This window comes from Eucyclogobius newberryi, unplaced genomic scaffold (genome assembly GCF_026437365.1).
Source record: "Eucyclogobius newberryi isolate DKJ021-1_F unplaced genomic scaffold, fEucNew1.0.hap1 SCAF_1, whole genome shotgun sequence".
NCBI classification, from domain to species: domain Eukaryota; kingdom Metazoa; phylum Chordata; class Actinopteri; order Gobiiformes; family Gobiidae; genus Eucyclogobius; species Eucyclogobius newberryi.
Window position 1 is genome coordinate 1,171,460 of NW_027315723.1, and position 16,134 is coordinate 1,187,593.

General features: G+C 49.4%; 1 protein-coding gene across 2 annotated transcripts in view; it reads left to right on the top strand.

Annotated features, from left to right (window-relative positions):
- The first annotated feature begins 445 nt into the window (after positions 1-445).
- The window catches only part of xrn2 (5'-3' exoribonuclease 2), a 356,508-nt gene continuing 340,819 nt past the window's right edge, over positions 446-16,134 (top strand). For both annotated transcript variants that reach the window (XM_072455111.1, XM_072454265.1), the window contains exons 1-18: positions 446-666; positions 1,955-2,082; positions 2,343-2,454; positions 2,520-2,631; positions 2,734-2,792; positions 3,072-3,161; positions 3,315-3,387; positions 4,099-4,149; positions 4,962-5,119; positions 7,013-7,087; positions 7,451-7,584; positions 7,655-7,712; positions 7,810-7,917; positions 8,537-8,581; positions 9,020-9,163; positions 9,870-9,914; positions 10,259-10,344; positions 10,520-10,655. In XM_072455111.1, coding sequence (XP_072311212.1) covers positions 592-666; positions 1,955-2,082; positions 2,343-2,454; positions 2,520-2,631; positions 2,734-2,792; positions 3,072-3,161; positions 3,315-3,387; positions 4,099-4,149; positions 4,962-5,119; positions 7,013-7,087; positions 7,451-7,584; positions 7,655-7,712; positions 7,810-7,917; positions 8,537-8,581; positions 9,020-9,163; positions 9,870-9,914; positions 10,259-10,344; positions 10,520-10,655 — 1,689 coding nt within the window. In that variant the 5' untranslated portion in view covers positions 446-591. The remainder of the gene's footprint in view (positions 667-1,954; positions 2,083-2,342; positions 2,455-2,519; positions 2,632-2,733; positions 2,793-3,071; positions 3,162-3,314; positions 3,388-4,098; positions 4,150-4,961; positions 5,120-7,012; positions 7,088-7,450; positions 7,585-7,654; positions 7,713-7,809; positions 7,918-8,536; positions 8,582-9,019; positions 9,164-9,869; positions 9,915-10,258; positions 10,345-10,519; positions 10,656-16,134) is intronic.

A 16,134-nucleotide genomic window follows, 5' to 3' on the forward strand; every position in this document is an offset into this window, starting at 1 on the left:
GTTCTTTCCCAGAGTTGCTCCTAGGGCAGTGGAGCTGAAACTGTAGCTTTATATTTCTGTTCCTAACTGGCCTGACCTTAAGTCATTTCAAAGACAGCTCCAGTAGGTGGCAGTAAATGCACCTTTTAGTTTGCTGCCAACCGCCTTTAAAAGTGATTATAAAAGTATAATCAGATGATTATATTTGAACTGCTGTTGAAGTGGTTCCATCTTATGGAGCTTCATGTGCCTGAACATCTCAGACCTGGTGCTTTCCACCAGGGGGCAGTGTTCACTCACAAGAACCTCTGAGGATATATTAGATCTACTCCTTTCTTTAAACTCTTTAGAACTCTGGCCTTTGTAGAGTTCTGGCCTCGTTTTCTCTATGAACATTTAAGGCTGCAGTACCGCATCCACCCTGAAGCTCCGTGTCGCTGTGGCCCGGGCCTCGCCGCCTCTTTCCCCGGAAACAGTGCGCTCTGACCCGGCCTGCGCGTCTACTATTGGCCCCTCGGTGTAGCGGACCCGCTGCACTCTCACTCCGTCACTCGTGTTTTTACCTCCACATTTTATCGACCTAAACACTTTGTCTTTTAAGCCGCTCCGGAGATGGGAGTCCCGGCGTTTTTCCGATGGCTGAGCCGAAAGTACGCGTCCATAATCGTGCACTGCGTGGAGGAGAAGGTGAGCTGCCGCCGCTGTAGCATGTTAGCATGTTAGCATGTAGCGCCGTTAGCTAACAGCGCCACATTTGAGTGTTTGGAAACAACACGAGCTCAAACTCATTTCTTTCTCCAGACTCTGACTTGTGCTCAGGTTCTTTAGAGTCAAAGTCTAAACGTGAGATGAAATATTATATTATTATTATGTACAAATGCAGTTAGTCGTATTATTTATACGGTTATTCATCATTCATTAACTACGTCAGAGTTCATTACTAAATAAAATCCCATTTATTAGAGAGTTCAAAGGTGATTCTGTTTGTTTGGTTTAGTTTAAGTCAAAGCGTTAAAACGGAACATTCCCTCTGCTTTCAGTAAATGTTGAATATTAAACCTCGACTTATGAAGTTAGAACAAAAAGACTTCTCAGAGCTGAAGCCTCGTGAGAGCCGAAGCCTTGAGAGATTCCACCTTCCTGTTTATTTTGAATCCCTGTAGATCAGTTTACAGTGAGGACAGAGAGTGAGCCCAGGACAATATGAGGCTGATGGCCCATTACAGGACAGATGGTGAACAAAGAGGTTTAGTTTCTGGTGAAACCAAAAACACTCCAGATGAAACAATGACATATTTTTCTACAATGGAACTCTCCTGGACGAATGAGGGATTACACCAACAGCTGTAGTCACGCTGTAGTGACGCTGTAGTGACGCTGTAGTCACGCTGTAGTGACGCTGTAGTCACGCTGTAGTCACGCTGTAGTCGCTGTAGTCACGCTGTAGTCACGCTGTAGTTAAACTGTAGTCACGCTGTAGTTAAACTGTAGTTAAACTGTAGTCACGCTGTAGTTAAACTGTAGTCACGCTGTAGTTAAACTGTAGTCACGCTGTAGTTAAACTGTAGTCACGCTGTAGTTAAACTGTAGTCACGCTGTGGTCACGCTGTAGTTAAACTGTAGTCACGCTGTAGTTAAACTGTAGTCACGCTGTAGTCACACTGTGGTCACGCTGTAGTCACACTGTGGTCACGCTGTAGTCACACTGTGGTCACGCTGTAGTCAAACTGTAGTCACGCTGTAGTTAAACTGTAGTCACGCTGTGGTCATGCTGTGGTCACGCTGTAGTCGCGCTGTAGTCTCGCGGTAGTGACGCTGTAGTCTCGCGGTAGTGACGCTGTAGTCTCGCGGTAGTGACGCTGTAGTCTCGCGGTAGTGACGCTGTAGTCGCGCTGTAGTGACGCCGCAGTGGTGCCGTAGTAACATTTATGAACACTAGGGGCGGGGCTAGTTGCTAACGTTTTGCTCGTCTCAGGGGAAGGAGTTCAACGGCGTCCGTGTTCCCGTGGACACGACGAGACCAAACCCCAACGAGGTGGAGTTTGACAATCTGTATCTGGACATGAACGGCATCATCCACCCCTGCACCCACCCCGAGGACAAGTGAGTAACACCCACCCACACCCACCCCTGCACCCACACCCACCCCTGCACCCACACCCACCCCTGCACCCACCCCGAGGACAAGTGAGTAACACCCACCCACACCCACCCCTGCACCCACACCCACCCCTGCACCCACACCCACCCCTGCACCCACCCCAAGGACAAGTGAGCTCTGTAGCGCTGCAGCGCCCCCCTGAGGAACACGACTGCACGCTCAGAATGACCTGTATAAATGTTTGATCATTTCTCCTCCTCAGACCGGCTCCTAAAAATGAAGACGAGATGATGGTGGCCATCTTTGAGTACATCGACCGCTTGTTCAACATCGTGCGGCCCAGACGCGTGCTCTACATGGCCATCGACGGCGTGGTACGACCGCCGCATTTTCATGATCAAAGTGAGGAGCAGTTTAACGTGATGTGTCTGTTCTGAAGGCGCCACGAGCCAAGATGAACCAGCAGCGCTCCAGAAGGTTCCGAGCGTCCAAAGAAGGAGTGGAACTGGTGGAGGAGAAGAGCCGCATGAGAGAGGAGATCATCCAGAGAGGTGCGGGTCAAACCTGAGGGGTCAAACCTGAGGGGTCAAACCTGAGGGGTCAAACCTGAGGGCAAAGTGTGAGCGTTTGACTCGACGTGTTTGTGTTTGCAGGAGGTTATCTGCCTCCGGACGAGATCAAGGAGCGATTCGACAGTAACTGCATCACTCCAGTAAGAAGCTCCTCCTCTTCCTGTTGTTCTTCTACAAAGAAGCTCCTCCTCTTCCTGCTGTTCTTCTACACTGTCAACTTCTAGAACTAAAGCCAATATGACTTCATTATTCATGAAACTAATGATTCTGTGGAGCTGAGGTTCCTTTGTGTCCTTCACCTGCAGCAGCATTGAACCTGCATCTGTTAAATGTGTTAGAATCACTTTCATGTGGAACGTTCTGGACGCTCTGGACGCTCTGGACGCTCGTGTTCAGCACTAACGCCGTGTGTTCTACAGGGAACAGAGTTCATGGACAACTTGGCCCGATGTCTGCGTTATTATGTGGCCGAGCGGCTCAGCAACGACCCAGGCTGGAAGAACATCACGGTGAGTCCAAACTGACCGGAACGCTGACCCGGAACGCTGACCCGGAACGCTGACCCGGAACGCTGACCCGGAACGCTGACCCGGAACGCTGACCCGGAACACGCTCTGGAGGACGCTCTGGAGGACAAGTGCTCAGTCGTGTTTGTGTTTCAGGTGATTCTCTCAGACGCCAGTGTCCCAGGAGAAGGAGAACACAAGATCATGGACTACATCCGCAGACAGAGAGGTGCACACGCTGTCAGGGCCAGGGCTCCGCTCATGGGGGGGGCTCCGCTCATGGGGGGTCTCCGCTCATGGGGCGGCTCCGCTCATGCATGGGGGGGCTCCGCTCATGGGGGGGGCTCTGCTCATGGGGGGGGCTCCGCTCATGGGGAGGGCTCTGCTCATGGGGGGGTCTCCGCTCATGGGGAGGGCTCCGCTCATGGGGGGGGCTCCGCTCATGGGGGGGGCTCCGCTCATGCATGGGGGGGCTCCGCTCATGGGGGGTCTCCGCTCATGGGGGTCTCCGCTCATGGGGAGGGCTCTGCTCATGGGGGGTCTCCGCTCATGGGGGTCTCCGCTCATGGGGGTCTCCGCTCATGGGGAGGGCTCTGCTCATGGGGGGTCTCCGCTCATGGGGGGGTCTCCGCTCATGGGGGGGGCTCCGCTCATGGGGAGGGCTCCGCTCATGGGGGGGTCTCCGCATATGGGGGGGGCTCCGCTCATGGGGGGGTCTCCGCTCATGGGGAGGGCTCTGCTCATGGGGGGTCTCCGCTCATGGGGGGGGCTCCGCTCATGGGGGGGGCTCCGCTCATGGGGAGGGCTCCGCTCATGGGGGGGTCTCCGCATATGGGGGGGGCTCCGCACATGGGGGGGCTCCGCTCATGAGGGGGGGTTTGTCATGAAATGGTACTTAAACTTATTCCTTTAACAATGATAAAACTCGTTGTCTTTGCAGCTCAGCCGAACCACGACCCAAACACCCACCACTGCCTCTGCGGCGCAGACGGTGAGTTTCAGGTGCACAGCGTGTGCAAAGTAACAAAGAAGTACACTTACCTCTGTACTGGACTTATGTCTTAATATGTTTTATGGATAATCTTTACTTTTATTTCACTACATTTGACCGTAGAGTACTTTCTACTGCACTTCTGTGCTTTTCTTTGGCCGTGGCTACAGAGCCGCGGCGCGGTTAAATAGCCTCATGCCTAACCTTAACAATAACCTTAACCTTAAAGGCGCAATGGTCGATTTTTCGGCGATTTGAGAACGCAGGCATGCGCACTTCCGCCTGCGGACCGATACAACACACACGTGCGTTTGTTTATTATCGCAACGGAGCGCATCGCATCGCTCGTCTCCCGTAGATTTCTGTCCACTTCTGCGTCAGCTCGAACTGTCTTTCTCCGTTTTCATTTTGCCCCGTACACTGAGGGAACTATATTATGATAGATCCATGCGCTTAGGCACGCGGAAACGGGACGAGCCTGACGCGGCTGCAGGTGAACGGTAGGTGCGTTTTATGATTGATACGTGGCAGGACTAATGATTTATCCACGCCACGAGGAAATATGATTAAAAAAAAATTGCTGAAAAAAATCGTCCATTCCACCTTTAACCTGTAGACACACTTGTAGATCATTTCAAATGGCAGCATTTTGACTAAACCAAAGTATATCAGTGTCTCAATTGAATTGGCTGCTTTTTCTTTTATGAAGATTTTAACATTTCACTTTTATAGTTTGCAAATCGTGTTTTTATTCTTAATTTCCATCTTTAAACACTTTTAAACCTTTGCTGAGCTGTGAGATGTGTGTGCAGCTGACCTCATCATGCTGGGCCTGGCTACGCACGAGCCAAACTTCACCATCATCAGAGAAGAGTTCAAACCCAACAAGCCTCGTCCCTGCGCTCTGTGCGGACAGATGGGCCACGAGCTGAAGGAGTGCACCGGGACGGCCCGCGAGAAGCAGGGGGAGGTGAGAGCCACCGTTACCATGACTACTGCCTCTAACAGGCCCGCAAGAAGCACCACTGTCACCACGTTACCATGACTACTGCCTCTAACAGGCCCGGCAGAAGCACCACTGTCACCACCGTTACCATGACTACTGCCTCTAACAGGCCCGGCAGAAGCACCACTGTCACCACCGTTACCATGACTACTGCCTCTAACAGGCCCGGCAGAAGCACCACTGTCACCACCGTTACCATGACTACTGCCTCTAACAGGCCCGGCAGAAGCACCACTGTCACCACCGTTACCATGACTACTGCCTCTAACAGGCCCGGCAGAAGCACGACTGTCACCACCGTTACCATGACTACTGCCTCTAACAGGCCCGGCAGAAGCACGACTGTCACCACCGTTACCATGACTACTGCCTCTAACAGGCCCGGCAGAAGCACCACTGTCACCACCGTTACCATGACTACTGCCTCTAACAGGCCCGGCAGAAGCACCACTGTCACCACCGTTACCATGACTACTGCCTTTAACAGGCCCGGCAGAAGCACCACTGTCACCACCGTTACCATGACTACTGCCTCTAACAGGCCCGGCAGAAGCACCACTGTCACCACCGTTACCATGACTACTGCCTCTTAACAGGCCCGGCAGAAGCACCACCGTCACCACCGTTACCATGACTACTGCCTCTAACAGGCCCGGCAGAAGCACCACCGTCACCACCGTTACCATGACTACTGCCTCTAACAGGCCCGGCAGAAGCACCACTGTCACCACCGTTACCATGACTACTGCCTCTAACAGGCCCGGCAGAAGCACCACTGTCACCACCGTTACCATGACTACTGCCTCTAACAGGCCCGGCAGAAGCACCACTGTCACCACCGTTACCATGACTACTGCCTCTAACAGGCCCGGCAGAAGCACCACTGTCACCACCGTTACCATGACTACTGCCTCTAACAGGCCCGGCAGAAGCACCACTGTCACCACCGTTACCATGACTACTGCCTCTTAACAGGCCCGGCAGAAGCACCACCGTCACCACCGTTACCATGACTACTGCCTCTAACAGGCCCGGCAGAAGCACGACTGTCACCACCGTTACCATGACTACTGCCTCTAACAGGCCCGGCAGAAGCACCACCGTCACCACCGTTACCATGACTACTGCCTCTAACAGGCCCGGCAGAAGCACCACTGTCACCACCGTTACCATGACTACTGCCTCTAACAGGCCCGGCAGAAGCACGACTGTCACCACCGTTACCATGACTACTGCCTCTAACAGGCCCGGCAGAAGCACCACCGTCACCACCGTTACCATGACTACTGCCTCTAACAGGCCCGGCAGAAGCACCACCGTCACCACCGTTACCATGACTACTGCCTCTAACAGGCCCGGCAGAAGCACCACTGTCACCACCGTTACCATGACTACTGCCTCTTAACAGGCCCGGCAGAAGCACCACCGTCACCACCGTTACCATGACTACTGCCTCTAACAGGCCCGGCAGAAGCACGACTGTCACCACCGTTACCATGACTACTGCCTCTAACAGGCCCGGCAGAAGCACCACTGTCACCACCGTTACCATGACTACTGCCTCTAACAGGCCCAGCAGAAGCACCACTGTCACCACCGTTACCATGACTACTGCCTCTAACAGGCCCGGCAGAAGCACGACTGTCACCACCGTTACCATGACTACTGCCTCTAACAGGCCCAGCAGAAGCAGGGGCAGGTACTTCATGTCTCAGCCTCGGTACCCACAATGCCTCTGTGAATCTGGCGTGTGATTGGTGGTGGTGGGAGGAGTCGAAAGTGCTCCTGACGCTCTGCCCCAGGGCAGCTGTGACTTCAGTCGAGTGTGAAGTGAATCAATTGTGTTTGTGTTTTCAGCACGACGAGTTCGCCGACTCCATCCCCGTGTCCGAGCAGGAGTTCATCTTCATCCGCCTCTGTGTTCTCCGAGAGGTCAGTTCTGACCTCAAAGCCGCTCTGTTCTGACCTCAAAGCCGCTCTGTTCTGACCTCAAAGCCGCTCTGTTCTGACCTCAAAGCCGCTCTGTTCTGACCTCAAAGCCGCTCTGTTCTGACCTCAAAGCCGCTCTGTTCTGACCTCAAAGCCGCTCTGTTCTGACCTCAAAGCCGCTCTGTTCTGACCTCAAAGCCGCTCTGTTCTGACCTCAAAGCCGCTCTGTTCTGACCTCAAAGCCGCTCTGTTCTGACCTCAAAGCCGCTCTGTTCTGACCTCAAAGCCGCTCTGTTCTGACCTCAAAGCCGCTCTGTTCTGACCTCAAAGCCGCTCTGTTCTGACCTCAAAGCCACTCTGTTTCAGTACTTGTCTCGGGAGCTGACCATGGCGAGCTTGCCGTTTCCCTTCGACTTCGAGCGCAGCGTGGACGACTGGGTGTTCATGTGCTTCTTCGTGGGGAACGACTTCCTGCCACATCTGCCCTCGCTGGAGATCAGGTTAGACACTTTTAAAGGTGAAAACTCTGCGTCTGGAGATCCTGACCCTGCAGTTCCCCTGTCTCCACAGAGAGGGCGCCATCGATCGACTGGTGGGCATCTACAAGGACGTGGTCCACAAGACCGGGGTGAGTTTGGCCCAAAGCTGGCGTCGCGTGAACCATTGTAATGTGGAATGTCTTTGGAACTGTTAAACTCCGCTGACCCCTGTTGCCGTGGTTACAGGGTTACCTGACGCATAACGGCTTCGTGAACCTGGAGCGAGTGGAGCTGATCATGCAGGCAGTGGGCGTCGCCGAGGACAACATCTTCAGGAAGCGCAAAGAGGACGACGTAAGACTTTAGTCATTAAGACGCGTGTTCGCCCCCCCAGGCTTTTACCCTGTCCGGGGGCCGGACCACGACTCGGCAGCCAATCAGAGCCAAACACGGAGGCGGCGCTCGCATGGTGATCTGGTGAACGGGCGATGATCGGGTGAACGGGCGATGATCGGGTGAACGGGCGATGATCGGGTGAACGGGCGATGATCGGGTGAACGGGCGAACGGGCGATCGGGCGAACGGGCGAACGGGCGAACGGGCGAACGGGCGAACGGGCGAACGGGCGAACGGGCGATCGGGCGAACGGGCGGACCAGAATGGAAGTCGTCTACGTTATTGAGTGTAGCTTTCTTAACATGGCGCCATCTTTTGGGTAGCGCGGCGCTGTCTGAATGTTGAGTTTGAATGTGGCGTGTGGTAAAGACACTGACTGTCTTTAAGTCACATGACCTTTCTCTCCTTAAATAACAGCTGAAGAGTCCCAGGTGTTGAGTTGAAGTGTCCTTTATCTCCCCCTGCCGTTAGCAAACCAGCTAAAGCTAAACTAACACAGCATCAAACGGAAAGGTTCATAGTTCTGCCTCAGAAGAAAGTGCAGAACTTCTCACGGACCTCGCTCTGCTCTGTTTAGGAAGGATTCAAGAGGAGGATGAAGGAGAAGAAGAGGAGGATGAGGGTGAGTTCACTTCAGACCCTCTGCTCCGCTGACCCGCTGCTCCTCAGACCCGCTGCTCCTCAGACCCTCTCCTCCTCAGACCCTCTCCTCCTCAGACCCTCTCCTCCTCAGACCCTCTGCTCCTCAGACCCTCTGCTCCTCAGACCCTCTGCTCCTCAGACCCTCTCCTCCTCAGACCCTCTCCTCCTCAGACCCTCTGCTCCTCAGACCCTCTGCTCCTCAGACCCTCTGCTCCTCAGACCCTCTCCTCCTCAGACCCTCTCCTCCTCAGACCCTCTGCTCCTCAGACCCTCTCCTCCTCAGACCCTCTGCTCCTCAGACCCTCTGCTCCTCAGACCCTCTGCTCCTCAGACCCTCTGCTCCTCAGACCCTCTGCTCCTCAGACCCTCTGCTCCTCAGACCCTCTGCTCCTCTGACTCTCTTCTGCTCTGGTTCCAGGCGGAGCAGCAGCGTCCAGCGTTCCTGACCTCAGGGCAGTTTTCTCCTCAGGCTCTGGGTCGAGGAGGTCGACCAGAGCCTGTCCAAAACGCCCGAAACCAGGCGTTCAACATGAGGGTACAGGCCATGGAGCACCACAACCGGGTGAGGACTGGGGACTGGGGACTGGGGACTGGGGACTGGGGACTGGGGACTGGGGACTGGGGACTGGGGACTGGGATCAGTCACATGGACAAACTGTCCCCATTTTATTATAAAAAAGTACAATGTCGGCACAGACATATTTCAAATTTGACTAACATTTTGTCCGTTTGTGTAAAGTTTATAATTGTACTTCCTGGTTTGACACGGGCAAAGGTGATTCCACAGCTGTTACCTAGCAACCAGACTGTAAACAAGAGCCAAACTCCACATAAATGACAACACAATAACGTAAATCACCTTTATTTAGATCAACCATGGTTTAAACTGTGTCGCACAGTGATGACATCACAGTGATGACATCACAGTGATGACATCACTGTGATGACATCACAGAGGGATTCAGTTCTACTTCCTGTCATTTTGAACTGATGTTTCCAAACGTCTACACAAACTGCATCTTCACAGAAGTTAATATTTACCACAGGTTTTATCTCCAAACTGAGTCAGAATTCTTAAAACAGAACCTTTTAGATGAAGTATTTCTCCTGCTGTTACTGTTTTTAACTCATTTATTACCTCATTTTGACCTGTGTAATGACCGGCTATTTCACAGAGACGCTTCAGAGCTGGTTTAACACCTTCATCGTCGAAACAAGTTCACTTTGGTTTGGGTCATTAGTGGTTTTTAAAAGTGTTTTATTTTCAGGACGCGGCGCAATCTCTGAAGAACATGATCAAGAACGGAGGAAATGTGAGTTGTGTTTGTCTAAAGCTGCTTCGTGTGTGTGTGTGTAGTCTTGATGGTGTGTGTGTGTGTGTGTGTGTGTGTAGTTTTGATGGTGTTGTGTGTGTGTGTAGTTTTGATGGTGTGTGTGTGTGTGTGTAGTTTTGATGGTGTTGTGTGTTTGTGTAGTTTAGACGGTGTTGTGTGTTTGTGTAGTTTTGACTGTGTTGTGTGTGTGTGTAGTTTTGACAGTTGTGTGTGTGTGTAGTCTTGACGTGTTGTGTGTAGTCTTGACGTGTTGTGTGTGTGTGTGTAGTTTTGACGGTGTTGTGTGTGTAGTTTTGACGGTGTTGTGTGTGAATCCTTGTCAGTCGTCGGCCGGTCCGTCAGAGAACAAAGGAGTGAAGAGGAAAGCAGATGACAGTGACAGTGAACCAGAGCCAGAAGACAACGTGCGGTAAGAGAGAGTGTGTGTCTCTGTGTCTGTCTGTCTGTGTCTCTGTCTCTGTCTCTGTGTGTGTCTCTGTCTGTCTGTGTGTGTGTGTCTCTGTCTGTCTGTGTGTGTGTGTCTCTGTCTGTCTGTGTGTGTGTGACTCTGTGTGTGTGACTGTTTGTGTGTAACTCTGTCTCAGGCTTTGGGAGGAGGGGTGGAAACAGAGATATTACAAAACCAAGTTCGACGTGGACGTGTCCGACGACGACTTCAGGAAGAAAGTGGTGAAGTCGTACGTGGAAGGACTCTGCTGGGTCCTGCAGTACTACTACCAGGTACATACAATAATGCTACTACCAGGTACATATTAGTACTACATACCAGGTACTAGTACTCAGTCCTCTCCCCAGGATTTTTTAATGGATGGTAAATATGGCTCATACGGGGTCACATTTTTCTCCAAGGATGGTTTAATGTACCTTCATTATTTACAAAGGTCCATGCACCATAAATATACTATTACATGTGTATAAGTCTAAACACACTATTACATGGTGTATAAGCCTAAACATACTATTACCGTATTTTGCGCACGAAAAGGCGCACCGGATTATTAAGCGCACCATCTGTGTACCATGTGTACTGGTCCATACATAAAGCGCACCGGACGATAAAGCGCAAAAGATAAACAAAACGATAAGTCAGAGTCAGTTGAGCTTTATTAAACGCGTTCAACTCATTCAGATCAACATTGTTCAACGTCAAAACGCACTCTGCTATCGCTAACAGACACGTTAGCATGTCCAAATCAATTCTCAGTCAAGATCACTTGTTAACACGTAAAATACAAACACAGAACACACTGCTGCTACCGCTAAAAGACACGTTAGCGTATTCACATCAACTCCCAGCCTCGTTCAGTTGCAACATGTAAAATACAACACAATACACTCACTTTTTCAGTTCATTCCTCGTCCTCAAATCCTTCAAATGCGCCGAAGTACATCCCGCATAGCTATGACCAGACGTCCCGATTTACCTGGACAACCCTGATTGTTTACGTCCCGGTTTAATGTCTGCTGGGGCGCATAATGGTAAAAGCAGCCAGAGCGCCGATAGTGCTCTGTGCTAAAATCTCTTTGGTCTTGTGATCCCGCATCTCGGACCCACGCGGCAGTTCAGTGATGATTCCGGCCTTTTAATTCCCACAGTTGACTGATAATTTAGTCCGTAAGCGCATTTCTAATAATATAAGAGGTCTCTTGGCAGCAGCCATCTTGGGGTCCTTCATTCACCGGTAGGTGTCTGCGTTGTGCCTGACTGAAAATGTTGTTTACGTTTTGACAAGGTGTCGCGTGTGCCGCGTGCAAGTAGACTACTGTTCCCAGAATGCTTTGCAAACATGTTGTTGGGACTTCCGGTTCCGGAGTACTGTAAATAGAGTCGCGCATCGGCGTCTCTGTCCCAAATCTTCTTTATACACCGTGTACCACACAAAATATCTTCGCGGTCAGTAAGCACAACCAGAAATAAACCATATATTAAGCGCACGGACGGCTTTTGAGGACGTTAAAGACTTTTACGTGCGCTTTATAGTGCGGAAAATACGGTACATGGTGTATAAGTCTAAACGTACTACTACATGGTGTATAAGTCTAAACGTACTACTACATGGTGTATAAGTCTAAACACACTACTACATGGTGTATAAGTCTAAACACACTATTACATGGTGTATAAGTCTAAACACACTATTACATGGTGTATAAGTCTAAACATACTATTACATGGTGTATAAGTCTAAACATACTATTACATGGTGTATAAGTCTAAACATACTATTACACGGTGTATAAGTCTAAACATACTATTACACGGTGTATAAGTCTAAACACACTATTACATGGTGTATAAGTCTAAACATACTATTACATGGTGTATAAGTCTAAACATACTATTACATGGTGTATAAGTCTAAACATACTATTACACGGTGTATAAGTCTAAACATACTATTACACGGTGTATAGATCTATCCACCATCAAGACATTTGAATATTGTCTTCCCAAAACTTAATGGAATCATGGAAATGATAAAGCAAGCCTTGAAATAATTCTTTTTACGTCCCTGTCAACATGACGGGTACCGATCATTTGGCACCTGTCAACATGACGGGTACCGATCATTTGGCACCTGTCATGGCTAATTCTGAATCGGTCACAAGGAAAGGAAAACAGAATAACAATTAAGGAAAAATGAACTTTTATTAACATGTCTCGTTATCATTTACAGGCTGAGAAATAGATTTTCAAAGTTAGGGGCCAGGGGGGCCCCCTACCTAAAAAAGTTAGGGGCCCACAAGCGCGCGCGGCATCGCGGCGTCATAAGAACAAGATAAATGTGTTGTTTTAAACCTGGTTATTAGCTGTAAAACAATTTAAATTACTTTTATCTGTTATTTGATATGAAGAGCACAAATACGGAATTCCTATAAACCAGACATCTTGATCTTTAAAACTGTTTAATTTAATATAATGTTTCTTAGATACAAAATAAATACTGTTTACAGCATTTGACACAAGGAGATCTTGTGGAATATATAAAATCACAGCCTACAAAATAAACTACTAACATATATACATTGCCCCGACGCTAACAACTCCAAAGGGGGCGGGGCCCTTGGGGCCCTTGGATACTTCCACATTGACATTGTCCCTAATGTGCAAAATTACAGCTTTTGTTGCAAACAACTTTAAAAAGACTGAATTGCGAACTGAGGAGATTGACGCCCGCCAACCTCGATATCACTTGTGGCGCAAAATTAGAGCGGGCATTTCCGAGTACAACCGAACGCAACCAAACGCAGCGGCCAATCAGATGCCCGCTTTCATCGACATTAGATCGCGGACACTGCTCGGCCAATGAGAAGCGAGAAGACTGCGAAGTGGCATGTCTGTCAAAATGAAACTTAAGCGATGGAAATGCCCGCGCACATGGGCTCCGCTGCCTTCCTCCGCTGTATAACTACAGCATTAATCGTGGCATGTTCACCGCGCTGTTTTTGCCTATTAAAAATATATATTACGACAAAAAATTTGCGTCTGTCATTATGTCCGGAGCGTTGATTTTGGAGTCGGTCAAAACTGATTTTTGCGCCGGTCATTGACCGTGTCCGGCTCGTTATTTCGAGGCTTGTAAATAAACAAAAACACATTTAAATGTATTACAAATGGACACTGTATAATACACAATCATGTAAACGTGTACAGTTTTAGCTCATGGCAGCATCAGGCTGAACTCATTTGGATAAATCAACTATTGTCCTTTTCATGCATTGGACTCAGAGTCAGGACCATCAGGGTCATTTGGACCTTCAGGGTCATTTGGACCTTCAGGGTCATTTGGACCTTCAGGGTCATTTGGACCTTCAGGGTCATTTGGACCATCAGGGTCACTTGGACCACACCATCAGGGTCATTTGGACCACACCATCAGGGTCATTTGGACCATCAGGGTCATTTGGACCTTCAGGGTCATTTGGACCTTCAGGGTCATTTGGACCTTCAGGGTCATTTGGACCTTCAGTTTCCAGGCGCATCAGGTTCTCCAGCATCTTTGTTCACAGAGAATTCCTTGACTTGGTCTTTATTCTCCATAATGTGGAGAACCTCCTCGAGATGACCACATTGAGATAGTCTCAAGAGGATGAGAGAGTGAGAAACTCATGTTTCTTGTCAACTTGTAATTGTCACTAGCCTGGTTCAGACCTTAGACATGTCAGAACGACAGAAGCAGGACACGCGCTTTTGTGAGAATCTCACGTCTTCTGTGATTGGCCGAAACCTCATGCGAGGTGTGTTTTGGTCCTTCTTCCGGGCAGTGCGTATCACGTCACTAGAACGTAATCTCTAGATTGTTTGTTGCACGCGTCTTGCCGCAAAAAAGGCTTTTCCAACTTTTCTGCGCGAGCCGTGCTGGCGGCGCCCGCGCCCCGCGCTGGTCACGCTGGCGCTCCCCGCACCGTTTTAGGGATGGTTTATGTTCTTCCCATGTCAAAACAGATGGCGGCCATTTTGATTTATCATGTAAGGCAGTGGTCCCCAAACTTTTTGCCTCGAGGGTCACATTGGGTTCTAAAATTTGGCCGAGGGGCCGGGCCAGGAAAATATGGTGTTGGTGTGAACGAATGAATTACTATAAATTACACGCAAGATTTGACCTGTAAATTGTAACAAAGCAACAAATGCAAGGCTCAAAGTACACATTGTTTTCCAAATGCAATAAATAATGATTAATTTAATAACATTTCAGTTGAATAAACATAGCAGGAAAATTGACCTTGTATTTCAGTGGGAACAGTGTTGTTGATCTCCCTGTTTCGCATCAAAGTCTGGTGTAAGTTTTGTTGTGGCAATTCTCAGGATGGATCCTTTGGTGTTGGTCAGTGAAGCTGGATCTGTGATGTTTGTTCATGTTCATGACACTGAATGTCTCACATATGTAGGTCGAGCAGAACAAGACCAGCATCTTCTGTTCGTCCTCCGGAGGTTTTGTCTCCTTCAGTGAAGCATAAAAGTCGTTAAGTTTAAGAGAGTTGGACCGTTTTTTTATTAGCATTTCTTCTACCCATAAATGATCTAGTAGTAACAACATGGAATGATTAATATCCATGAATAAAAAATCTTAATAAATGTCACCAGAATATGCAAACATTTTGACTTTAATGTTACATTTTTGCACATCTGTCCTTCTCACGTCTCCAGTGGTTGGACACTTTGTCCAGGTCGATGCTTCATTTGCTTCTTACTGTGACTTTATGCTCATCAACTGCTCCAAAATGTGCCACTTCAAGACCATTTCTGGATGATATTATTCATAAACGGGGCCGCACCTGTCATAAACGCAGGTGCCCACGTTGTAACATGAGATATTTACACAGAAATAAACGCAGTTTTTATACGTCTTTTAAACCGGCGTCTCGTGGGCACGCGGTGCACCCCGCGGTCCACTTTAGTCCTGCTTTAGACCCACTTTAGAACAAATCACAGCTGTCTCTAGTGTCCCCTCTGTCTCTAGTGTCCCCTCTGTCTATGATGACTCTGTGTGAGCTGATTGACCTGTGTCTTCACTTCAGGATCATCTGCTCCTGAGCTCGTACTCATCGAGTGAGTTTTACTGTGACATGAGATATTTACACAGAAATATGCTCCAGATAATGATGCACATGTGTCTTTGACTCGTGAGTCAGGTCTGGCCAAGAAAGTCTCATTTACACAATATCAAATCAAATCAATTTATTTTTGTAAGGCCCAAAATCACAACAACAGTTGCCTCTGAGGGCCACAGGGAGAAATGAATCAACAATGTCTGTGGTGGCGATGAAGTCAGACAATGTCTGTGGTGGCGATGAAGTCAGACAATGTCTGTGGTGGCGAGGGACGATGTCCCAGGGTCCTCTGTCCTTAGACTCTCCTTCTCGGCCAGGAAAAACTACATGGCAGCGCTGGTACAGCTCCATCAGGACTCGTCTTCTCTTCTTCACTTTGAGCCCTTTCTTCTCATGTAAAGATTGTATACTTGGATACAATAGTGACACACCAGTGTCTATTGAACGTGCCCGCGCTGCGCCTCGGTCCGCGCTGCGCTGCGGGACTAATAAGACTAATTTCTCAGTGAATATGATTCTGATTGTAATAAAACATGCAGCGTTTTGAAACTAAAAATGTAGAGAACACGACTTGTCCCCTGGACTATGCGTCTACTGTCCACAAGATCTACAGTGTGTCAAACACTTGCGCTTCCTGCTTGATTGG